Genomic DNA, 25,815 nt, shown 5'->3' with positions numbered 1-25,815 from the left:
AGTAAATCTGAATTAGACTAAATGATATCTCAGGTCCCCTTCAGCTCCAACTTTTCCAAAGCTCTATGCTTGGTTTGTTTAGGGGTATTCCTGTCAGACTTGCCTGTCTCTGGGATCTATGCCCCTTTGTCCTTCTCTTTCCTTCCTCTCCCCAGAAATGTATTTTCTGCTCTTCTGCTTTTGTTGAAACTTATTTCCTTCCCTAACTATTTTTTTTATTTATTTTGAGAGAGAGTGAGCAAGGATGGGGCAGAGAAAGAGGGAGAGAGAATCCCAAGCAGGCTTTGAGCTGTCAGTGCAGACCCTGACTCAGGGCTTGATTCCACGAACTGAAATCATGACCTGATCCAAAATCAAAAGTTAGCCCATTAACCCACTGAGCCACCAGATATTCCCATAATTTTATATTTGATCCTTTAAAATTTCATCAGTCTTCCATAACTACTTCTCTAAGCCATTGTATCTTTTTTATTATTAAGGAGTTTAGGGAGCATTAAATTTTTTATGTTCTTACAGATTTTTACATGCTTTATCAATGAATATACTGGGCATACTTAGATCTTTAATCAGTATCATTTTCATTATATCTTTTTTGTGTTATGTTTTAGCATAACATTTTTGAATAAATATTTCCATGTGTCATCATAGGCCTACTTGTAAGAATATAGTGTTATCTGTGGTCGTTGTCAATACTAATCTGCCCTTTGGGTTAATTATCTTCTCCAAAACATGTTTCAAGCATATGTCTATTTATTATTTAAGAAGTAAATATTAGTAGTACTTAGCTTAAGTTTAGAATACACTTAAAATGTTTACTAGCTCTACATGTCTCTTCAGAATGTGAGAAGTTGAACTATTGGTGGACATTCAAATAATTGCTTTTATCAACTGTTCACCCACTGTTGACACTATTAACTAAAACCGGGCATTAGAAGTTCCCTGCATTTTCACTAAAGAATGATAGAAAACTGGCTGGCTGATATATTGTGTCACGGGTGTCTTGAACATGGCAGTAACCCTGTTATTAGGGATGTAAGAAGTGAAAGAAACTGAATGGGGAAAAAAGAGTATAGTGAAAATGTCTGGGCTGAACTGATTTCATAAAGGGGTAAAGGATTGGAAGCCAGCAGTATATTGGAGATAAGTACAAACCTAAGAGCATAATTATTTTTTGTGAAATTTCAAGATACTGAAGAATTTCATTGTTACAGTCCAATGAAGCACTAATCATTTTATGATACTGTCTTTGTAAAATTTGGTAATATACCCCTTTGCAAATAGAGGCCTCAATGACATATACCACAAAGTGATGGATAATTTATCAGAGTTCCTCACCTGTCGCACTTCTGAGAGTTACTTGTTTATAAGATATCTGTGATCACTAAATTAGATAATATATGTTAAGCTATGCTATTATGATTATACAGTTTTGTGGCAATATTTAATCTCAGAATAACTAGTTTATCATGCATAGTTCTTCTTTCTCCTTATCACATTGTCCTGTTATTTATAATAAGGTTATGAAAAACTGTTCTGCATTTGTACAGATGAATATAAAATAACATAGGATTCTAGGGACCCCTGAGTGGCTCAGTTGGTTATGTGTCTGACTCGGTTTCAGCTCAGGTCATGATCTTGCATTTCGTGAGTTTGAGCCCCATGTCAGGCTCTGCCTTGTGTCAGGCCCTGCGCTGGCAGCACGGGGCCTGCTTGGGAACATCTCTCTTTTTCTCTCTCTCTGTCTCTCTTTCTCTCCCTCTCTCTCTCTCAAAATAAATAAACAAATAAATAAACATACCCTAGAATTTGATGGTCAGGGAAGGTTTCTGAAAAGGTGACATTTGAGATAATGGAGTAATAAGAAGCGAGCCCCCTAAATAAAACCTATGTAGAGAGATAAGTTTCTAGATTTTATAAAATGCATTTTAAAGCCATCTACTTGCATAAAGCCTCCCAAGGTTCAAGAATCTCCTTGGGGGAAGAAAATGCCCTGTCCAGAAAAGGTGACTTGACTACTTTTTCCTCTTGCTTTATTTTTTTCTCTTGGTTATCCTTCACTCTGATTTCTGTTAAAGCTGTTTTCTCATTCTCTAGCATTTCTTTTTATTCTGATTCATTATTTCTGTTCTGATTTTTGTTTACTTTTTTTTAAACTTTTTTTGAGTTAACTCTGCCTTTTCTCACTTACTGAGTTGGGCACTTAATAATTTTCAGTCATTTCTGTTATAAGAATTTAAAGGCCTATGTTTTTTGATAATACAATTTTGCCTATATTCCAGGGTTTTAACTTATAATGTTTTGGTTACATTTCACTGCTGTTTATTTACTATTTTTCATTATGATTTCTTCCCTAACCCGCAAATTATTGAAGCTTTTTAAAATTTGCAAATATATTTTTAAATTACTGATTTCTAACTTATTACACATAGAGGACATAAGATATTGATTCCTTGAAATTTGTGAGACTTGATTTATGGTGTTCTCTGTAGTCCATTCTTATAATTTTCATTTCAATTCCATATGTGCTTGAAAAGAATATATATTTTCTGATTGTTAGGTGTCATATTCTTTACATAGCCATCAAATCAAGATTATTAATGGTGTTGTTAAGGTCTTCCATATCCTTGATAATTATCATCTATCTGTTCTGTAATCACTGAGAAAAGTATTAAAATAGAACACCAAAATAGTGGGTTTGGCATTTTCTCTCTAAATTTTTAAAATCTAACTTATTTTCTCTTTTTAATAGGCAAACTTAGTCCATTTATATTTACTTTATTAATATATTTGGATTATTTCTAACAATTTATTTTGTGTTTTCCATTTACCCTACTTTTCTTACCTACCTCCTTTGAAATGAGGGTCTTTCAGTCTTTGCCTGAATATTAACCAAGGAGGTAAAAGATCTCTACACTGAAAACTTCAAAACATTGATGAAAGAAATTGAAGAAGACACAAATAAAGGGAAAGGTATCCCATGTTCGTGGATTGGAAGAATTAGTATTGCTAAAATGTCCATACTACCTACAGCCATCTTTAGATTCAATACAATCCCTATCAAAATTCCAATGGACTTTTTTACAGAAGTAGAAAAAATTCTCCTAAAATATATATGAAACCATGAAAGACTCATGAATATCCAAAGCAATCCTGAAAAAGAATAAAGTAGGAGGCATCACACTTCCTGATTTCCAGTTGTATTGTAAAGCTATACTAACTAGAAGTTCTCACATAAAAACAGAAAGGACCAAAGGAAGAGAATTGAAAGCCCAGAAATAAATCTATGCATGTATGGTCAGCTAACATTTGAAAAAGGAGCCAAGAATACTCAATGCAGAAAAAAACAGTCTCTTCAATAAATGGTGCTGTGAAAATTGGAATGTTTACATGTAAAAGAATGAAACTAGACCCCTACTGTACATCATTCACAAAAATTAACTGGAAATAGATCAGAGGAGGGAAACTACATACCAAAATGCTCACTTCAGTATTGTTTTTTTAATAATGGAAAAATTGAAAGCTACCCAAATTCCTTACATTAAGAGAATGGTTAAGTAGTTTATGGCATGGTCATAGGAGTTGTATTTAATAGCATGGAAAAATCTTTTTAAAATATTAAACTTTAAAAAGGTACCAAATTGGGGGCGCCTGGGTGGCTTAGTCGGTTAAGCGTCCGACTTTCGCTTAGGTCATGATCTCACGGTTCGTGGGTTCAAGCCCCGCGTCGGGCTCTGTGCTGACTGCCAGCTCAGAGCCAGGAGCCTGCTTCAGATTCTGTGTCTCCCTCTCTCTCTGACCCTCCCCTGCTCACGCTTCTCTCTCTCTCTCCTAGAAATAAATAAAAATATTTAAAAAAAAAAGGTACCAAATTGGAGTTCTTATATGTATATGTAAGGGGGGAATGAAGCCTATGCATAGGGAACAACATTCAGTTTATCAAAATGTTAAGCGTTCATTGTAGGATAGAAGAACTTCAGATTGTTTTTCCAGTTTTGTTTTTCAGATGTCATAAAATTAGGGTGTATAATCTGTGTAATGAAAAAAATTACTTAAAAAGGTGAGATTAATTTAACATATCCCAGATATAATTTGAGATGTCCTGCTAAGTCAAGTATGCTCATCTCAAGCTCTGCTTATCACTTTACACTTACCTTTAAAAAAATGAAATACGTAGCAACTAATGAACTAAGGATAGATGAGCCAAGTATTCTGTGGTTTGTGTCTCCATCTTTGTTTCAGAATGAAATTTATTGACTTTCCGATGGGTATGGGAAGGGAGGGGGGAGATGGGCATGGAGGAGGGCACTTGTGGGGATGAGCACTGGGTGTTATATGGAAACCAACTTGACAATAAACTATTTGTAAAAAAAATAAATAAAAAGCTAAAAAAAATAATAAAAAAATGGTAAAATTTAAAAAAAGAAATTTATTGACTTTCCAATAAATGTGTGCCAGTGTATTTGTTTATTCACTTTTGGCTTACCTCTGACCTCCAGAGAAGTGAAAGAATACTTCAGCAAATGTGTAAAACATGTAATCCTATTTTCCTTCCCAGTATCATAAGGTTAAATAGCTCATATCTACTGTCCTAGCAAATATTTAATACTGTGTTATACATAATTTTAATTGTTATTATTCTATTATTTGATTATTTTGTTCTCATTAATACTTCTTTCCATCATTTTAAGGTTATTCTGGTACAAGTTAACCCAGGGGAAGCATTTACAATAAGAAGAGAAGATGGGCAGTTTCAGTGCATTACAGGTAAGAATGCCAATTTATTATCATTTGAGATGACAAAAATTTATAATATATAAGAGTGCATATGCTTATGGTTTCTTCCTTTGTTTCTCACTACCACTACCACACCAGCTCACAAACTCTGAATACCTTATGGTATTGAGTAGCATCCTAATCAGTCTCTTTTCCCTGGTTTCTTGATTAATCTTCTTTTCGAAGATCTTCATTGAACCCAGTTCAGGTTCCTTAGTCTTTTAAAAAGATTATTTCATCTTTCTAGTGTTGCTTTCCCTTTCCCTTTAGTATTGTTTCTCTTTATCTTGCTAAGTTGGCTTACTCACAGTCTACTTGAACCTGTCTTGTACTTTTTGTACTGTTCTTATCTAGAATCTGCCCTTATCTTCACCATCTCTAGCCTATCCAAATCCTACCAATGCTTCAATACTGAGTTCAGATCTTATCTTTAAAAGAATTTTGTAAAGTCACTAGCCACCCAGTCGGCCGCACACCACATTTATGACAAACTAAAATGTCTCCAGATATTACCATGTGTTTCAGGGAGGCATACAAAAGAACCACCACTCTATTTAAAGAGAAGAGTAATAAAAATATCACTGACTTTAGTATTAGAGAAAGTGGGTTTAAATCCCAACTTTGCTAACCAACTAGCTATATAGAAAATTTGCATGTTATTTAATCTCTGTCGACACATTTGACACTCGGTAAGTGGTGGTGGTGGAAGCTATGGTGTTGTTTACTAGAAGGTGACCACCATCTCCTGTGAAACCCTTAACACCAATTATTGTGCCATTCATTTGACAAGTAACTATGTACTCTTATAATATTTCTTCTCGTTATATTTTATAAGGCATTTAAATTTTGTTAAATTTTGTTTAACTTGATACATTTATTCAGTCTCTCCAATTAAGTTCTAACCACGTTGAGGGCAGATACCATTTCTTAAATTTCTTTGAATCCCCTTCAGTTCTTGGCCTTCCACATATTGGGTACCTAACTACTATTGTTGCTTAATTTGAAAAGATGATGTTAGAAGTAGGATAACCATATGCTTTATCATCCAAACTGGTATACTTTTAAGAATGAAAGAGGACCCGGGGCGCCTGGGTGGCTTAGTCGGTTAAGCGTCCGACTTTCGCTTAGGTCATGATCTCGCGGTTGTGGGTTTGAGCCCCGCGTCGGGCTCTGTGCTGACTGCCAGCTCAGAGCCTGGAGCCTGTTTCAGATTCTGTGTCTCCCTCTCCCTCTGACCCTCCCCTGCTCACGCTGTCTCTCTCTCTCCTAGAAATAAATAAAAATATTAAAAAAAAAAAAAAAAAAAATAAAAAAAAAAAAAAAAAAAAAAAAGAAACAAAGAGGACCCTAGCAACTACTCCAAGACAATTGTTATCAGCCAAGATGGTCCCAGGTAAACCAGGATTTATGGTACCCACCCACTTTACTGTGTAGTCTAATCTATTTAATCAAAGAGGAAATAGACCTTACTCCTTCCAGAAAAGTTATTAGCCCAGTAATTAAAATTAAAAGTTTTAGCCTGCCATCCAAATCTTACATGGCTTCAATTCTCTAAGTTAATTTAAATCTTCTGTGTAGCAATTAAGCTAACTTCACACACAGCATGAGTCCACATGTTATATGCTTAAAACAATTCAAGTGGTAAAATTAAATAAAAAATACAATAAACTTTGCCTGTCTTTATCCGCCAATTAGGATTTTATAAAAATAATTCCATTTTTATACTGAGTAACTCTGGGAATGTAAGTTTCTACTAGAGCATATATCTTAGGTTTATTTGTACATTTCTTCAACTTGTTTTAAATAAATATTATTTATGATGGAAGCATTTTAACTAATATAACATGGTCTTTTCAAACATCTGCAAATGAGGATTATCATTATAGTGTGATTTAAAATCCAGGAACTGCTACTCACAGTTGGATAACCAGACTTTGAATTTTAAATATCTTTTATTTTTTTTAATGTTTATTTTATTTTGAGAGACAGAGAGCACAAGCAGGGGAGGGGTGGGGAGGTGGGGGAGGAGAAAGAGAGAGAGAGAGAGAGAGAGAGAATTTCAAGCAGGCTCTGCACTATCAGCACAGAGCCTGATGCAGCACTTGAACTCACAAACCATAAGATCATGACCTGAGCCAAAATCAAGAGTTGGATGCTTAACCATTTGAGCCACCAAGGCACCCCAAATAACTTCTATTTTAAACAGTTAATTTGTAACTATAGTTTGTGAATCTCCTCCCTTATAAAAACAATTAAACTGATTTTTATGTGGTAGTTACCCCTTTGGTCAGGACCAGAGGCCTATTTAATTTATAATGTGACTGTAGTATTAATAATCTCTTAAATTGTAGGAACTGACTACCATGTGAAGGTATTTTTAGACAGATAAATTTCTGTGCTTCAGTAGAAAAAGGAGACTCCTCTCTGTATGACAGATTATAAGAGTGGACTCTTTGTTTTAAAATTACCCGGCAGAGTTTTTAAAAACACAGAATAGAATAAGGGAAGCCAGAAAGAAAGTAAAGAGCTCTCCCCTTTCTGTGTTTTTGTTTTTCAAAATTAAAAGACAGGATGAAGGTGGGAAGACTGATAGTGAACAAGGGACTGGGTGAGGTTTTTCTAAAGACCAGCATGCTCTCCCTCCAAGCAAGAGTAGACAGGACAAAAAAAGACTGGGAACTCATCTCCTCCTTTTCTTCCCCTTTGCTATCACTAGTTTCTGTTGTGTAACAGACATCTTTCTGTACTACTTCTAGAGCTAGGTAAAAGGTAAGAGTAGAAATAGATGCGGAGGCAACAGATAACAAAGAGAAAGACTTAGGGGAGAAAAATTATATGCCATGAAGCTCAGAGTAAAATAGGATCCTTAGCTCTAAGGCCATCAAGTTGGGAAATCTTTTCTCTTCACAGTCACTAGACCAATAAAAGAAAACCTCTATATTGAAACCTAAAAAACTGAGATAAATCCAGTGTAAATTAATAAACATTTGGCCTAATCCTATTTAGAAGGGTGCCTGATCCCATTTACCAGGGTTCCACTCTCATGATTTCATCATCTCCCAACAACCCTACTTTGTAATACCATCACACTGAGGTTAGGATTTCACCATATGAATTTGGGGGGAATACATTTAGTTTATAGCAGTACTGCACTGATACAAGTGGCAGAGATGAGCTGCAGTGCTCCAGAGTGAGGTGTCAGAGCCTCAGTTGGGTGAGGAGTTCATCACATAGGAGAACAGCCTAGTGCAGAGAGTTAGAACCCACAGTGAGGAGAGAATTCACATAGCAAAGTGTCCTGATATAGGGACTCAGAGGCTAAGCAGGCTGATGAGAGTATCATCAGGAAGGGGAGGCCTGCTGTGGGGTGTAAGAATCTCAGCAGGATAAAGAAGTGATCAGTACAGTGAAGCAGCCCAGCATAGGGAATCAGTGCCCGAATAAGGTGAAAGCTACCTACATCTGAAGGCAACCTGATGTAGGGAGTCAGAGCTCAGAGTGAGGAGGTCATCTGTGTGGAAGGGTAGCCTGACGTGTGTTATCGGAGCCCCAGTAGAGTCAGACCATTCATATGATGGAGGTGGTTCTTAGTAGACAGTCAAAGCCCAAGTCAGGTTAAAAAAAAAAAAAAAGTGTCCACACAGAGGATAGATGGTCTGCTGCTCAGTGTGGAGAGCCTCCACAGAGGGATGGCCTGGCATGGGGTGTCAGAGCCCCAGCAGGGTAGTGAAAGTGTTTATACATTGGAGGTACTCATCAAGCAGAGTCAGATCCCAAACTGTGAGGGTATTCGTGGGATAGGAGGTGACTTTGTTTGAGGTGTCAGAGCCCAAATGAGATGAGGAAAATGTCTATATGGGAGGTAGAGGGTAGGGTCCAGCAAGGAGAATGAGATCCTGAACATGGTGAGGAGGGTATCCGTCTGGCATGTTAGGAGATATCAGAGCCCAAAGAAGCACCCATCCACACATGGGGAACAGCCTAACATAGGAAATGAGAGCCTGAGTGAGGTAAGGAGGGCATCCCCATAGAGGAATAACCTGGTGTACCAGAGCCCAAGCAGAGTAAGGAAGTAGTCCACATGATGGGTTGAGGAGTAGAATGGCCTAGTGTGGGGAATCAGAGCCCAAATGTGGTAAAAAGAGAATATACACAAAAGTTGAGTGGGTAGTCCAGCACAGGTTGTTAGAGCTTGCACATGATGACATGGAGCCAAGGAGAGAAGGACACCTACATAGAGGGTTGTTAGGGGGTGGAGTGTGCTCAACGTGGGGAGTTAATAACCTGAGCGGGATAAGGCCATACATGCTGGGAGACAGAGTAGAGTTAGGAGAACTTCTTCCAGGGCAGGAATGGTGGCAGAGATGGACAATTGATATACACATGGTACTAATTAAAGAAAGAGTTCTATTTCTGTTTATGAGAAATTACAGAATTTGAGAATTATGAAAGAAGTGGGTTTCTTACTATCTGAGAAGGAGTTTTAGGTGTGGAAACTAGAATGAATCCTGGTGGCAGTTGAATCAGAAAAATCAGACATTCCTGATTCTGGGTCTGGGGTAGAAAAAGTACAAGATGAGAGTGAAGCATATTGTTACCCCAGAAAGAAGGAAGATCACAGAATGGATGGAGACATGTCAAAAGGACATAGTGACCCACTTGAAGGAGATAGATAGATATAGATATATACATCTCTCTCTCTCTATATATATATATGTATACACACACATATATTATGTATACATATATATCATATACATATATATACGATATATATCATATAGTATATATAGTCACTTTACAGTGAGGAAGCCTGGCAGACACCATCTTAAGTAATGAAATTCTATGTCTTTAGTAATGGCAGAAATCAAAATTGTGTGCTACTTAATAATGAATTAAGAGGAACATGATGCCTCTTCTGGGATATTTCTGCCACAAATGCATAATCTGAATCTAAACACAAGGAAATAATAGACAAACCCAAATCAAGAGACATTCTATAAAATAACTAACCCTTAATCTTCAAAGGTGAAGATTATGAAAGTCCAGGCAAGACTGAGAAACTGTTCAAACTGATAGACTAAAGGGGCATGCCAAGTAAATACATCTTGTGATTCTGAACTCATTATTAGGAAGCACATTATTAGGACAATTGGTGAATCTTGAATGGGATTTGAAAATTAGATGGGTTATTAGTTTCTTAGGTCTGCCGTAACAAAGTAGCACAGTGACTTAAAACAACAGAAATTTAGTGTCCCATAGTTCTAGAGGCTAGAAGCCGAAGATCAAGACATCAGCAGAATTGATTCCTTTTGAGGGAGAATTCATGCCTCTTTCCTTCTTGGTGGTGATGGACAGCAATCCTTGGGATTTCTTGGCTTGTAAAGGCATTATTTTAATCTTTCCATCTTCACATGGCATTCTCCCTGTGTCTCTGTGTCTTCACATGGCTGTCTTCTTAATAAGGAATTGGATTAGGGTCCCATTCTACTCCAAGACGACCTTATCTTAACCAGTTTTATTCGCAATGACCCCATTCCCAAATAAAGTTGGGGTCCCATTCTACTCCAACATGACCTCAACTTAACCAATTTTATTTATACTGACCCCAGTTGCATTCTGAGGTACTGATACTGAAGCATATCTTTTTTAGGAAACAGAATTCAGCCCATAACAGATAGTTATGAGGTATCAGTGTTAATTTCCTGGTTTTGAGGGTGTGTTTTATATCAGACAATGTCCCTACTTATAGGAAATGCATACTAAAGTATTCCATAGGTGATGGGCCATCATGTCAACATTTTCCTTTCAAATGGTTAGGGAAGAAAGTTCTTTGTACCAGCTAGACATGCAATTTTTTGGGCAAAATTTAATATTTCATATTTTATGAGAATGATTAAGAAATTGATACTCTTTTTTTAAATATTTATTTTGCGGGAGCCTGCGTCCGACTTCGGCTCAGGTCATGATCTCACGGTTCGTGGGCTCAAGCCCCGCATCGGGCTCTGTGCTGACAGTGAGCTCAGAGCCTGGAGCCTGTTTCAGATTCTGTGTCTCCCTCTCTCTGACCCTCCCCTGGTCACACGCGCGCGCGCTCTCTCTCTCTCTCTCTCTGTCTCTCTCAGAAATAAATAAAACATTAAAAAAATAATAGTAATAAATGTTTATTGGGGGAGGTGTGCACATATGAGTTGGGAGAGGGACAGGGAGAAAGGGAAAGAAAGAATTCCAGCAGGCTCTGTGCTGTCAGCGCAGAGCCATACTTGGGACTCGATCTCACAAACTTCAGATCATGACCTGAACCAAAGTCAAGAGTCGGACACTTAACTGACTGAGCCACCCAGATGCCCCAAGAAAATATTCTGTGTCACGTGGAATTTTTGGGAGGACTAGAGAACCAGACTCAAGGCTCAAGGCTTAGCTTCAGGAACAATGCCCCAAAACCATCTTATGAACCTGGTCTGATTAGGAAGTCCTCATCAGTGCTAACAGTGCCCTTTTTCACTAAGAACTCAGTATTACTTGCTTGTAGCACAGATGCCACTTCTGCAATAGGAATCTTGTGCTACCCACCACTGCCTTCTAGGTTATCAGCACCCATAGGACCAGTGGTCTTCACCTTGCACCACAGTGACTCCTTCAACCTACAAAGGGGTTTCAGATTCTATGCACCAAAACAAATGACAGTATCCACTACAGTGCAAGGAAGGAGGACTTAACATTATGAATAGAACTTGTTTATTTTTTTAAAAAAATTTTAAGCTTATTTATTTTGAGAGAGAGAGAGTGTATGTATGTGTGTGAGCTGGGGAGCACTGTCATTGTAGAGCCCAGTGCAGAGCTCAAACTCAGGAACCTGTGAGACTATGACCTGAACCAAAACCAAAAGTTGGATGCTTTACTGACTGAGCCACCCAAGATGCCCCCCAAGTGTCTGACTCTTGATTTCAGCTCAAGTCACAGTTCATGGGTTTAAGCTCCACACTACCAGCACATAGCCTGCTTGGGATCCTCTCTTTCTCTCTCCCTCTCTCTCTGGCCCTCCCCTGCTCATGTTCTCTCTCTCTTTCTCCCTCAAAATAAATAAATAAACTTAAAAAAAAAGTCAGACACTCAACTGAGCGAGCCACCCAAGTTCTTCTAGAACTTAGGTGTTTTTTTGGTTGTTTCGTTTTGTTTTGTTTTGTTTTTAGGAGAAAGGGCACAAGTGAGTGAGCGGCAGAGGGAGAGAGAATTCCATGAGGGATGGGGGAAGGGGAGAGTGGGGCTCACCTGAAGTGAGGCTTGTGTTCACCTGGAGCAGGGCTCATGCTTACCTGAAGCAGGGCATGAACTCCCCCAATGTGGGGCAAGTTCAAAACAAATAGCATATTACTCTGGTTAGATGGTATCCTTTTAACACATTTTGAGAGAAGTATTGACAAACTGAGATTGAACCCAGGAAGGCAGCCAGAAGAGCATACAGTCAAGAAATTAGTCTTATAAAAGACTATAAAAATACTTGAAGGATGTTTACTGTAGAAGAGACCTGTGACTTAAAGACCTTGTTCTCAGCATTCTTAGAGGGAAGATTTTAGACTAACAGATGAGAGTTTCAGGGCAGCAAATTTTGACAGGGAAGAACTGTCCAAAAATTATGGCTCTATAAAAATGGAATCATTGCTTTGTCACACTTGAGTTCCATCATTGTATGGGTGCTCATGTGCTCCTGCGTTGGGTTGGGTGGTATTATGAAAGTAATCCTTGCATAGAAAAGAAGTTTGATTGGGTGAATTCCAGTATTCTAACTAAAGATTCTTTGATTCCAAAATTACCTCTCAATTAAACTGAGATCTCTTTAGTTAATTCTGGGAATGAGTACACTGACTGGGAGCCTTAAATATCTGTGCCTGGGCATATTTCATAAAGTAGTTGAGCTAGTGAATGGTTATTGCTCAAAGCAGACCTATGAACGGGATGCCAACTAGTTAATGAATTAATCCTCATTCCTAATGAAATAAACACTTGAGGGAGAAACTTTCACTAACGTTCTGAAGCTTATAGGGGCAGGAACAACGATGCTGTCTTTATCTTGGTACATAAAACATTAACTAAAGTGTTCAAGGATTATTAGCTTCCTTCTGTTTGGTTTCCTTAATAATAGAAATTGGCTTTTTTTTCACCTCTGATTTTCTGTGCTAAAATAATGCCTTTAACTTAGTAGGCATGCTGTCAGTATTTATTGAAATTAACTGCTAAAATATTTTTAAGTATATTGGTATACTTGTTTGCCTTGCTAAGTACTACCTTGCAAAAATATACTTTTATACTTGGGGGTATTTTAGTGTATCAGAGTCTTCAAAATGAGCACCGGTTAAGATTGTAAAGTAATAAGGACATGTTAACTTAAATATGTAAATAGTGAACCAAAGAATGCTGGGATGATGATCATTTGACCATCCTGGATTTCTGCTTATCTTCTTCTTATTTGATTCCAATGTGTAGACAAAGTGTCAAGGTGAATTCTAGTTTGTTGAGAGGTATTAACCTTTGCTTTCTCATATATCAGCTTTCTTTGGGAAGCCAGTGACATAACAATCTCAGAATGTGTTGATTCTGAACCCCTTTACCCCTTAGAGTTAGTATGCCATCAAGCTCCACCTCTAGTCCTGCTGTTTTCCTTTTTTCTTCCAAGTGACTGTGTGTAACTTCTCAGCAGTTACTGATGTTTTCTCACCATTGTTGCTGCTAATGTTGCTTTCCATTCTACATGGAAAACCCCAGTAGAGGATTATTTGGCTCTTGTTTCTTCTACTGTCACCTCATTCAAGAAATGACTAACTCTGTTGCTCTTGGGGCAGTTATTATTGATACTTTTGTTCCCTTTTCTTCTGCTCTTCACTGTTGCTGCTGTTCATCACTGCTTTTCTCTTCTCACCTTGTCTCCTCATGCCCCTCATCCTGACTCTTCCTGCTATTAGAGGGGTTTTTGAAGTTAAGAGGTTTGTCCCAACCAGTAGGTACCACTTTGTTCTTCTCTCTGTGTTATATGGGATCATGGTGAGTATAACCAAATGTCTGTCTTCCTCATAGTTCGCCTGCTCTTTCATATTTGTGATCTCCTTTGCAGAGCATTTTTTTTTTAATCAAGTTCTCCTGAACTGAACCAGATGACTTATGAGGTCCTTGATAAATACAGCATTTTATTAAATATTTATAAGCCCTTTATCCCATTAATCCCAATTCAGTTACCTAAGAGTGAGTTCTCTGCCCTCCAAAAGTTGGAGTTCTTGGTCATCGTCTTCTCTGTGTTCTTGTCAGAATCCCTTATGCCCATCAGATCTAATCAAAGCCCTTTTCTCTCAGGATGTCTTTGTCAGGAGGGAAGAGGAAGATGGAGTTTTCATGCAAGTGGGACTCCTAGTTGATTTGCCTTGATATCCTGGAATCCCAAAGACATGTATACACACTATATCTCAGCCCCCTTGACTCTTGTTAGATATGTCAGGGGTTTGATATTAAAAGTACCTCTGAAATTGATTAGAAGTTAAATGACTGTTGTTTTATATATCATGGTACAGTTACTATAACTAGCAGCATGAAACACTGTATCTGTAACTTTTATTCCTAAATTCAAACAGAATTTCAAAGAAATAATAAGGTATGTGAATAAATTAATGGTTCATTGCTAAAGGTACAGGTCTGAGAGTAAGTCAGCCTAGGTTGTAGGACCAATGAGCACAAGTTCTAGAAAAACATATTTAGCTCAGTATGAGAAAGAACTTTGTAATAAACAGAACTGTCAGAAAGCCTCAGGAGTGATCAGTTCCCAGCCATCTTTATAGATCGTAATGCATATGCTGGCTTTTCACATGATGGTGCTGTTAGAGAGGAAGTTTAATTTCTTTTGAGTGGATGGTTGGAGTTGATACCCTTTAAGGCTCTTCATGGGTCTAAAATTTTAGAATTCTGTAGCTTTGGGTAGATTACTTAAATTCTGGTCATTATTTTGTACATATATGAAATAAGGATGGGCAAGTACAAATTTGATTTAGTAAGTTTCCACAGCTCAAGTTTTTAGGTATGTGTAACTGTGCCAGTGTCTTATGCTATATCTTAAATATATTTTAATAATAGGGGGATTGATATTCTGTGAGTGGTTTTGTTTTGTTTTGTAAGACCACTGATTATCTTTGGCCTACTGACTTTCTATCACTACAAATCTGACTGAATTTAACCAAAGTCTTTAGGTTCTACAGAAACTATAAATAACTCAAGTAGAAGCCATATGTAGTAGATTCTTATTCCTATATGAGTAGGCATTATTTTACAATTGAACAAACTAAACCATGGAAAAGTTAGATCCTTTTATATTACTTAGAAAATCCTAACCATCTTTAGAAAATAAAGCATAGGCAGCTATTTTTCATACTGATAGAAAATCACATTTACATTCAAGACTTTACCCTTTATAATTCCTCGCCCAAGATAAAAGCATCAGTTCTAGTAGAGAGGCTTAAAATACTAGTTTTGAAACATTAATGAGTCTTGTTTACAAGAATGAATCATAACAGATCATCCATTCATAAATCCAGCCCATTTTAGGTTAAGTGAATGACTATGACTCATCCTGAGTACATTGTGTAATAGTCCCAGGTTGTCCCTAAAAGCTATTAAGTGCTACTTTCTGAGAGAAACCATATTATATATGACTTAGTGCAGAGAAAATTGCAACATTTATGCCAAAAAGAAAAATACAGGCAGATTCAGATGTCCTCAATTCTTTATGTTCTTAATGAATAAAATATCACTGTTAAGAGTTATTCTTCTGGAAGTAGAAAGTCTAAACCAATTTAATGAGTTCTCTTAAAATAAGTGACAAAAATATTGATTAAAAAATTTTAATGAGTAATGGCAAAGGGAAATTAAGACCCAGAAATACAGATATGTGCAATAGCTTGTATTAGTTTCTCGGTATTTATAAACCTGTTGCATTCTGATACTTTTTATATTGGTTACTGACTAAAATGAGCCTTTTGGGATCTATGGCTTCTCTGAACTGAACTCACAAAATGATATTTTATTAAATAGACAAATATGAATATAGAATGTTTGTTTTTGGTGCAGTTCTCTTTCCCCTTCAAGTGACTCCGTTTTCACTTTTAGGAAAGAAGCCACTTATTAAAGGTAGTTTATAAGGTGGGAAATTAAGGGGCGCCTGGGTGGCTTAATCGGTTAAGCGTCCGACTTTCGCTTGGGTCATGATCTCGCGGTTCGTGGGTTCGAGCCCCGCGTCGGACTCTGTGCTGACTGCCAGCTCAGAGCCTGGAGCCTATTTCACAGTGTGTCTCCCTCTCTCTCTGACCCTCCCCTGCTCATGCTGTCTCTCTCTCTCTCCTAGGAATAAATAAAAATATTAAAAAAAAAAATGTGGGAAATTAAGAAGATAAGAAAATGGATTGACTTATAATGGAGAGTATGGAAAGATTAGACAGTTTTAAAGGCAAGAATGAAAAATGAATTTGGATGCTTTAAATAGAGTAAGAAATAGAAGAAGAACTAAAATCTTTAAGCAGATTTTAAACTCTTAAGAACTACATAAGTAGAACAGTGTCTGTTTAGTTTGATTTTTAAAGCTGTCTTTTGAATATATATAATACTAATGGTTGTAAAATAAGTATGTTTAAGTTAAAGAAAATGGTAGCATACTTTAATGAGGGAGAGGTTGCTTGGTTTTTAAAACTAAATGACTGTGTGGCCAATTATTTTTCTTTTAAAGTAATTATATTCAGGGCGCCTGGGTGACTCAGTTGATTAAGCATCCGACTTCGGCTGTCATGATTTCACGATTCATGGGTTCGAGCCCCACATCAGGCTCTGGGCTGACAGCTAGCTCAGAGCCTGGAGCCTGCTTCAGATTCTGTATCTCCCTCTCTCTCTGACCCTCCCCTGCTCACGCTGTCTCTCTCTCTCTCTCTCTCTGTCTCTCTATCTCTCAGAAATAAATAAAACATTAAGAAATAAATTTTCAAAGTAGTTACATTCTAGGTAATAGAAAACAATAAATAATATACTTTCTGTAGAAGAAATCTTGCTGTTTCTCATTTCTCAGATATTTGCTTCTCCCTGGATTATAATGACTGGATATTTATTAGGATTAAATTTCCATTGGCCTTGATTAAAATTAGCATCATTACTTGTTTGCTTAGGTTAAGATTAGCCCAATAAACATACTGTCTTTGCTGAACATTTTTAGCCTTTTATATTTGAAACAATTGAGCAAATGTGCAGTTATGATGAAGTCTATTCCTGGCACTGTGTAGGCACTCAGTAAGTATTTGTTAATTGAATAAATGATCTCAGTAGATAATTACGTGCAAAATGTAGGTTATCTATTATTTTTTTTGTACTACCTATGTTTTCCCCTGAAATAGTTTTTTAAAATCCCATTTCATCATGAAATGACTTGAATAGAATAGAATCCAAAGGGATTCTATTTGGGCTATATTGATTTTATTTTAGCTTTGTACATCTCAGCTTGACTCAGAATTCTCATAGCATGGGAAAATAATCAACAATGGGTAGTAGCCATGGTGATTGTATAATACTACTACTGCTAGAGAATTACTGTGTTTCACTTTTGTGAAGGTTACCAGTAACTTCTCTATAACTAATATGACTGGTCTTGGTTCTCATCATACTTAACCTCTCCAGCAGGATTTGACACCATGTGTTATTTATTCCCCTTTTGGAACACTATTCTCTTGACTTTTGCTACGTGTCTGTTCACGTAGTCTTCTGGTTTTTCTCCTAGCTCCCTGGCAACTCCTCCTCAATCTTTTTTTGTTTTGTTTTATTTATTTTTGAAAGAGAAAGAATATGAGTGGGAGAGGAACAGAAAAGGAGGGACAGAGGATCTGAAGTGGGCTCTGCACTGACAGCAGTGAGCCTGATGTGGGGCTCAAACTCATGAGCCACAAGATCATGACCTGAGCCGAAGTAGGACTCTCAGCCATCTGAGCCAACTGGGCGCCCCCTCCTCAACCTTTTTTGATGTATATTAAGATATGAGTTCAAAACTATGTAGCATATAAGTAAAATAAGCCAGTCACAAAAGGACAAATACTCTGAGATTCCTCTTAGAGTAGTCAGATTCATAGAGGCTGAAAGTAGAATGGTGATTGCTAGGGGGTCCAAGGGGAAATAAAGACTTACTGTTTAATGGGTACAGAGTTTCAGTTTTAAATATAACAAAGGTGGGGCGCCTGGGTGGCTTAGTCGGTTAAGCATCCAACTTTTGCTTGGGTCATGATCTCGCGGTTCGTGGGTTCGAGCCCCGCGTCGGGCTCTGTGCTGACTGCCAGCTCAGAGCCAGAGTCTGTCACTCCCTTTCTCTCTGACCCTCCCCTGCTCATGCTCTCTCTCTCTCTCTCTCTCCTAGAAGTAAATAACACATTAAAAAAAAATGAAAAAAAAATAAATATAACAAAGGTTCTGGAGATGGATGGTAGTAATTTTTTTTATGGTGGTAATTATTGTACAACAGTCTTTTTTTTTTTGTACAACAGTTGTCTTAATGCCTTAAGTTGTACACTTGAAAAGTTAAAATGGTTAATTTTATCTATGTTTTAACCACAAATTTCAAAAATAAATTTTAAAAGCTTACTTTCATTTTACCAAAAAAAAAAAAAAGTGTGTAAGATATATGAAACCAGAATTTAAATGATTAGGTAGACAGAATTCTAAGATAGCCCTCAAGGTCATTGCCCCCTATTGTACACACCTGGGACCGTGAATATGATGAATTTTACTTCCATAATTAGGTTATGTTATACAGCACAGTTGACTTAAGAAAAGAGAGATGATCTGGGTTGAACCTCAACTAATTAGGTGAACCTTTAAAAAGGGACTAGGTTCTTCCAGAAGTAAGAGATTCAGGAAAGGACCATGTAGCAAGGAATGTTGGTGGCCTCTAGCTATGAGTGGCTTCCAGAAAGCCAACAGCCAGCAATGAAATGAGGGTCTTGGTCCTACAACCATAAGAATCTGAATTCTGCCACAATCTCCATATGGGAAAACACCCTAACCAACACTTTGATTTTCACCTTGTGTACCTTTGGCAGAGAACCTACTCATACTGTGCCCAGACTTCTGAAGTACAGAACTGTGAACTAATAAGTGGATGTTTTTAAAACCACTAAGTTTGTGCAAATGTTATATAGCAATTGAAAACTAAGAGAAATAATACAAACTTTTTTTTCTCTTCTGAATTATAATTCAAAGGTAGGCAATTAGTGCTCGTATGGAGTTGTCTGCCCCAAAGGTGCTACAGGGATCCAAGTTACTTCTGTCTTGGTCCTTTATCCCTAGGATATTGTGCTCATCTGCATAAACCAGACCGGCTCACCACCATGTCTATGCCCCAGATTAAATGCAAAAGGGGAAGAGAAAAAGAGATTTAAGACACACCATCTTTCTTTAAAGCCATACCCTGGAGATTATACAGATCACTTCTCATATTCTCAGTGATCATAGCTTATTGAAAACAGTTTTGGAAAGTAATGAATAAATGCCACATAGTACAAAAAATAATAATAATAAATCTTGAAAGATCCTCTAAAGGTAATTATAGGGTTTACTTATGGGGTGGTGGTGGTGCATGAAATGGGGAACAAGGATAGAATGAAGGTATACTTTTTTACATTTTTCATTTTTGAATCTTGTAAATTACTTCCTATTAAAAATAGCATTTTATTCTGGGCGGCTCTGTTGGTTAAGCTCCTGACTTCGGCTCAGATTGTGATCTCGTGGTTCATGAGTTCAAGCCCCATGTTGGGCTCTGTGCTGACAGCTCAGAGCTTGGAGCCTGCTTCACATTCTGTGACTCCCTCTCTCTCTGCCACTCCCCTGTTCACAATGTCTGTCTGTCTCTCTCTCAAAAAATAAATGTTTTAAAAAAAATTTTAGTAAAAAAATAAAAATAGCATTTTAAGTAAATAAAACAAGTACGTAAAAAAGAAGCTTCCACCTCCCTTCTTTCTTTTTACCCAAAAAAATATTTATTTCCCTTTCCTCAGCAACTTTTCCTCTGTCCCTTTGGAATTTTCTCTCTATTCTTATTCTTTGTCCACCAACAAAATTGGAATTTTGAGCTTAGTAGTCAATGATCTTGGCCCAGAGGAAGCCATGTCAGATATGTTTGTCAAATAAATGTACATAGATATATACAAAGGATTAAGTTACATTAGATATTTTTAAATGTTTGATACATTCAAATGTATTTTATAGTAATTAATAGTAAGAGGTCATTCCACGTTTCTTGTCATTGCATGTGCACGGTATTTTAACTACATTTTAGGCCATATCAGTTTTTATTGGTGACTCTTTATAGCAGAACAATACTACCATTCATAAAGTTGAGAGAGCAGTCAGTGAATTCTGGACTTGGAATATCCTTCTGGACAGTTCACTTGCAGATAAATTAAGAGCTTATATCTATATGAAGCAGTTACCTCTTAAATGAGATAGAGATAATGTGATTTGATCAAATCTGCCTAACTAGATATATAAATTGGGGGAATTTCCACAAATAGCCACATTAGAGAGCTATACTTTTCTAACCAGATTTGATTAAAACTTACCACAAAAATCCATTTAGGCATGTATTACACGTGAGTAATTTTATGGCCTTGTAAGAACATTAGTCCCACATTGATTAGGACCTAAATTTATTTACAGAAAAATCTGTGTCACTTTTGCTTGTTTATTTCTACAACACCAGAGATTGGCCTTCTGAAAACACTACTTTTTTTTATTATTACTATACTAAAAACCCAAAAACCTGGACTTCTCCCACTTTGTATGGTATGGAACCCTTAGCCTAATCTTCTAGGCATTCCATCCCTGGTTCCAATCTTTCTTTCCAGCGTTACTTACAGAAATCTTCTACTCCAAATATTGGAAGATTAGTAGGTACCCTAATCTCTACATATTTCTTGCCAGTACCCCCTTCATACCTTTGTTCATATTACTGCTTCTTAGAAAAATCACACAGGAACGTGCACACACAATACCTTCTCATCTTTTGGGCAAGAAATCTTCATCAGTTGGCTTTAAGATATTTTTGCTGAAGATGATGTTATTAGATTTAATAACTATAGGCGTAAAAGTGTATGCTTTAAACTTTAACCTAGCACAGAGTATTCTTGTAAAATACTTTTCTGATTAACGAAAAAGCAGAAAGCCCTTTTCCAAGTCGTTTTACTGAAAATGTTTACAAAATAAACACTTATATTTAAACTTGGTAAACAGAATATACAGAAAACAATTCAGAATCATTATAAACATTAATCCTGGTAATATGTACTGTTATTATTTAGAAAGTTGAGTTGATAAATTACTTAGTCTAGATTGAAGTGTAGCCTGGAGGGTTTTTTTAAATTCATTTTTTTATTTAGCAAATGATGAACTTACTATGTATAGTCACTGTTGCAAAACCAAAGAGATAGTGATATATAAAATAGATATTATCCCTGCCCATTGCGAAGTTTATAGCCTCCTAGGGAAGACAGACAGTTAAGGAGTTCATTATTATGAGAGAAGTGCTATGAGTGAAAACAGGAAGGGTGCTATGGAAGCCTACGGTAGGAGCATCCAAACCCGTCTTGGGGTTAGGACACTCAAAGATGAGTCCCATTCTTTACTTTTCACCTCTTCAAGTAGAACATTAAAAATTATTATTAATTAGTGGTTTTATTTAATTAGGACTTGAACCTTGAAGAACATTAAGGATATGAACAGAATTACCTTTCTTTCATAATTAAGAAAAATATTACTTTTAATGAATATATATGACTCAAAAAAATTTTGAGCACATTTACTTCCAGTGCCTGTCCCTATATGGTAGGATTACAGGAGTTTCTTTCTTCTTTATGTTTTCCATATAATTTGATCATTTTGGTTATCAATTATAATATTGATTATAATATTAATTGCTTAAATAATAGAAATGATGTCTTAGCCCCTTTTAAATTGTTTAGTCCAACTTTCATTTTCAAACTTTATAGATTATTTTCTTTAAAGCTGAGGCCCTGTAAGGCTCATTAAGGAAAACCGTGAACCATATAATGTGTTTTGGTACAAGTAAGTTGATCTTTTAACTAGTGAAAACTAAAAAATGGGACATATTAAGATTATTAAGTACATAGTCTGACAATAATATAGAACTGATTTAAAGAATTCTGACACTCAAGAGTACATATAAGAAACCCACGGCAAAAAAAAACTTAAGATGTTGAGGATTTTGTCTGACTCCAAAAAAGTATCAGTATAAGCCAGACTATATTTATGGAAGAAGATATATTTGTTTGGATCCTCTCTTGTTAGCTAAACCATTCAGTGAAGAGGTACTACAGAAAGAAACCAGTATTACTGCAGACTTACTTTGTGTTCTTCAGACATTTTCCTAACCTTATGAAAGAATGCCTTAGAAAAATTACCTTTCTTATTAAATAAAAACCAGACTCTTTAAGTTAGCTTCAGTAGAAAGATCTGGTGAGAAGGGCAGCTGAATTACAAATACAGAGATTTACCTTAGTTTAACCTTATAGTAACTACAATCACAATTTTGGACTCAAAAAAGTGTTAATTAAACATTCTAACTCAGGTATAAGCCTTTCTATTTTTTCCCCCAAAGTATAGGTGGGATAAGGCAAGGCTAGGTTGTTCAGAGAACATTTATATAAAATTATAGAGATTACCATGAATTTACATAATCTGATTCACTTACTGTATACCATCTGTAGAGATTGTCCCAGGAAACAAAAAAGATCTTTCCTGGTCCTTTTGTTATGTGACAACATGTTGAATGTATTTTTTTACTACTTAGGTAGAAATAGAAAGAGGAAAATATCGTTCTCTTCTTCCAACTAATCTAGGACTCATCTCACAATTCTCATTTCCTCTATAATAGCAACCAACACAGTTTCCTTTCTTAAACCCTTCCTCTCTCTACTGAAGTATGGCTTATGCCCTGTGACTATGGTCTTATATTAAGGCACATATAGAAATGTCACCAGTAACCATAGGAGCCATACAGTAACATAGTAATTGTGGTGGTAAACAATTTTCTTGCAGGTGTGTATTAATTGCTCTAAAACTCCAGTGGTTAAGTAACTCTTTGCCAGAGTCATAATTTAAACATAGAATTCTCATCCCAAAACCTATGCACTAACGTTATTTGGAAGTGTTGATTCATTTTTAGAGATTTTAATCAAATCCTGTTATTATTCTCTGTAGATCAACAAAGTTCTCTGTCTTTAACATCCCCTTGTGCTTTATGTTATCATATAATCTTTCACCATTTTTGGAAAATCCCTATATCATTAAAATAAAAGAGCATCACTTCAATGTTGTAACACTTTTTAAAATCTTAATATGTTGGAATTCCTTACCCTTTTGTACTCAGTCTCCCATGCCCTTGCCAGGACACAAAACAGAAAACTAAAGACATGCTCTTTTCTTGGAAAGAGAATTTGCCATAAATCTCTTGTGCTGTCCTGAAAGAAAGCTCAATTCTTGATAGACATTTGAGAAACCTAGACCCTGCCTCGCAGGGGAAACAGGCAACTAATTCACAGTTAAAAGCAGAGTAGAATATGTATTATCGTGGAGTTAGGTGTGCCCAAATATCTGTGGGAGGCCAGAGAAGGAATATAACACAGCTTGGGATAGCTGTTGAGTGCTTCCAGGAAAAGTTGATGCTCAAAGAAATAGAAGTTTAGCCATAAGGAAAAAAATAAATATCTTAGAGGCAGAAGGAATTACCTGTGCAAAGGCATACTGCACAGACATTAGAGGAGCCTGAAAAAAATATAATTAAAGAGATAGATTGAAGAACATTGAACATGGAGAGGTATCTGAAAAGGAGGCTAAAAATGGAAACATGGGCTATGTCACAAATACCTTCATAGGTCACTCCAAAAATTTTGGATTTTATCCTGAAGGGAATGGGGATCCACTGAAGGTTTTAAACAGGGAAATAACCAGGGCACTTTGGCTCAGGTCACAATCTCACGGTTTGTGGGTCAGGCTCTGTGCTCACAGCTAACTCAGAGCCTGGAGCCTGTTTCAGATTCTGTGTCTCCCTCTCTCTCTGACCCTCCCCTGCTCACACTGTCTCTCTCTCTCAGAAATAAATAAAACATTAAAAAATTTTTTAAATTAGCAGGGAAATAACCAAAAGAATAGTAATAATGATGAGTTATAGGGGACTCAGTGTGCAGGGTGAAAAGAGACTAGGCTGATTTATAATTTTCACAGTGAGTAGAGCAGAAAGATAAAGGAGGAGAACACCTTTTACTATGCTAAATAATAGAGAAGAACAAAAGGATTGGTTTGGGTATAAAGATGGAAACGATGAGCATGTTAGGCTCAAAATACCTTTTGGTTTTATAGATATTGCTCATAAGAGAGGCTTGGAGTGTGTACTATTCAGGATTGTCCAGAAAAATAGAACCAATAGGATATACATAGATATATATCAGAAGAGAGTTATTTTAGCAATTAGTTTACATGGTTTTAAAGGCCAAGAAGTTTCATGGGCTGCCTTCTGCTAGCTGAAGAACCAGAAAAGTTGGTGATAAAATTCAATCCAAATCCAAAGGCCTAAGAATCAGTGGGTTGATGGTAGTGCTGAGAACCAGGATTACTGGTGTTCAAGGGCAGCAGAGAGAGTGAATTTGCCCTTTCTCCACTTTCTTGTTCTTTTCAGGCCTTCAGTAGATTGGATGCTGCCCACCCACACTGGGGAGGGCCATCTGCTTTTCTCGGTTCACCAACTGATGCTAATCTGTCTTGGAAGCACCCTTATAGACACACCCAGAAATGATATTTTACGAGCTATCTGGGCATCCCTTAGTTCAGTCCAGTTGACACATAAAATTAACCATCACAGTGGAAATTGTGAATGGTCAGTGTGTAATTTGAAGCCATGAGTTTGAATGTGTTCTTCAAGAAAAGTATGCAAAGTGGGGGTGCCTGGGTGGCTCAGTTGGTTAAGTGTTCAACTTTGGCTCAGATCATGATCTCACGGTTCATGAGTTTGAGCCCTGTGTCCTGCTCTGTGCTGACAGCTCAGAGCCTGGAACCTGCTTCGGATTCTGTGAGTCTCTCTCTCTCCCCTTCTTCCCCACTTGCATTCTGTGTCTCTCTCTTTCTCAAAAATAAACACTAAAAAATTTTTTTTGAAAAGTAAGAAGAAAAGGAGATTGAAATTGGAGGCATGAGAGACATGAAACATTTAAGGGATGGGTAAAAGAAGAATAATAACATATAAAGAAATATACAGGTCTCTTTTATCTATTCCCTTTAAGGTAAGAGCATTATAAGAGGTACTGTAAGATTGTTACTAAGTATTATAGGAGATTAAAAAAAAAAAGCCAATGCATTTGAGTTGTTTTAAAAAATAAAATTTGTTTGCCATTTTTTGTTGCCTTACCAACACCTTTAACAGGCCATTCATCATGAATTTTCAAAAAGTGTTTGTTGTTTGTAGCATCTTCTAAACTCTTTTCAGTGGAATCCTTTTTTAGAAGTACCTTATGGAGGTGCCTGGGTGGCTCAGTCAGTTGTGCTTCTGACTTGATTTTGGCTCAGGTCATGATCTTGGGATCATGGGACTGAGTCCTATGTCCCACTCCACACGGAGCATGGAGCCTGCTTGAGATTCTCTCTATCTCTCTCTCTCTCCCTCTCCCTCCCCCCCCCCCCCCCCAGTGCCTCCCTCCCCCATTTGTGCTTTCTCTCTCTAAAAAAAATAAATAAATAAGGGCACCTGGATGGCTCAGTAAGTTAAGCATCCAACTCTTGATTTTGGCTCAGGTCATATGATCTCCCTCATCCTGGGATTGAACCCTGCGTTGGGCTCTGTGCTGATGGCACGGAGCTTGTTTGGGACTCTCTCTCACTACCCCTCCCCTGCTCACTCTTGCTCTCTCCTCTCAAAAATAAATAAACATTAAAACATAAACAAAATTTTAAATTAAAAAAAAAAAGAAGTACCTT

The 25,815-nt window shown here is 36.9% G+C and overlaps 1 protein-coding gene across 7 annotated transcripts in view; it reads left to right on the top strand.

Annotated features, from left to right (window-relative positions):
- FNDC3A (fibronectin type III domain containing 3A) overlaps positions 1-25,815 on the top strand; it is a 146,776-nt gene that overhangs the window by 45,419 nt on the left and 75,542 nt on the right. For 6 of the 7 annotated variants that reach the window (XM_077752618.1, XM_077752619.1, XM_077752616.1 and 3 more), the window contains one exon: positions 4,689-4,764. In XM_077752618.1, the coding sequence (XP_077608744.1) occupies positions 4,689-4,764 (76 nt within the window). Of the gene's footprint in view, positions 1-4,688; positions 4,765-6,116; positions 6,167-25,815 lie in introns of those variants that run through there. The other variant, XM_077752620.1, reaches the window with a different exon arrangement.

This window comes from Crocuta crocuta, unplaced genomic scaffold (assembly GCF_008692635.1).
Source record: "Crocuta crocuta isolate KB4526 unplaced genomic scaffold, BGI_CrCroc_1.0 scaffold190, whole genome shotgun sequence".
NCBI classification, from domain to species: Eukaryota; Metazoa; Chordata; class Mammalia; order Carnivora; family Hyaenidae; genus Crocuta; species Crocuta crocuta.
The sequence above is the reverse complement of the archived record's forward strand: the minus strand, read 5'-3'. Positions and strand labels throughout refer to the sequence as shown.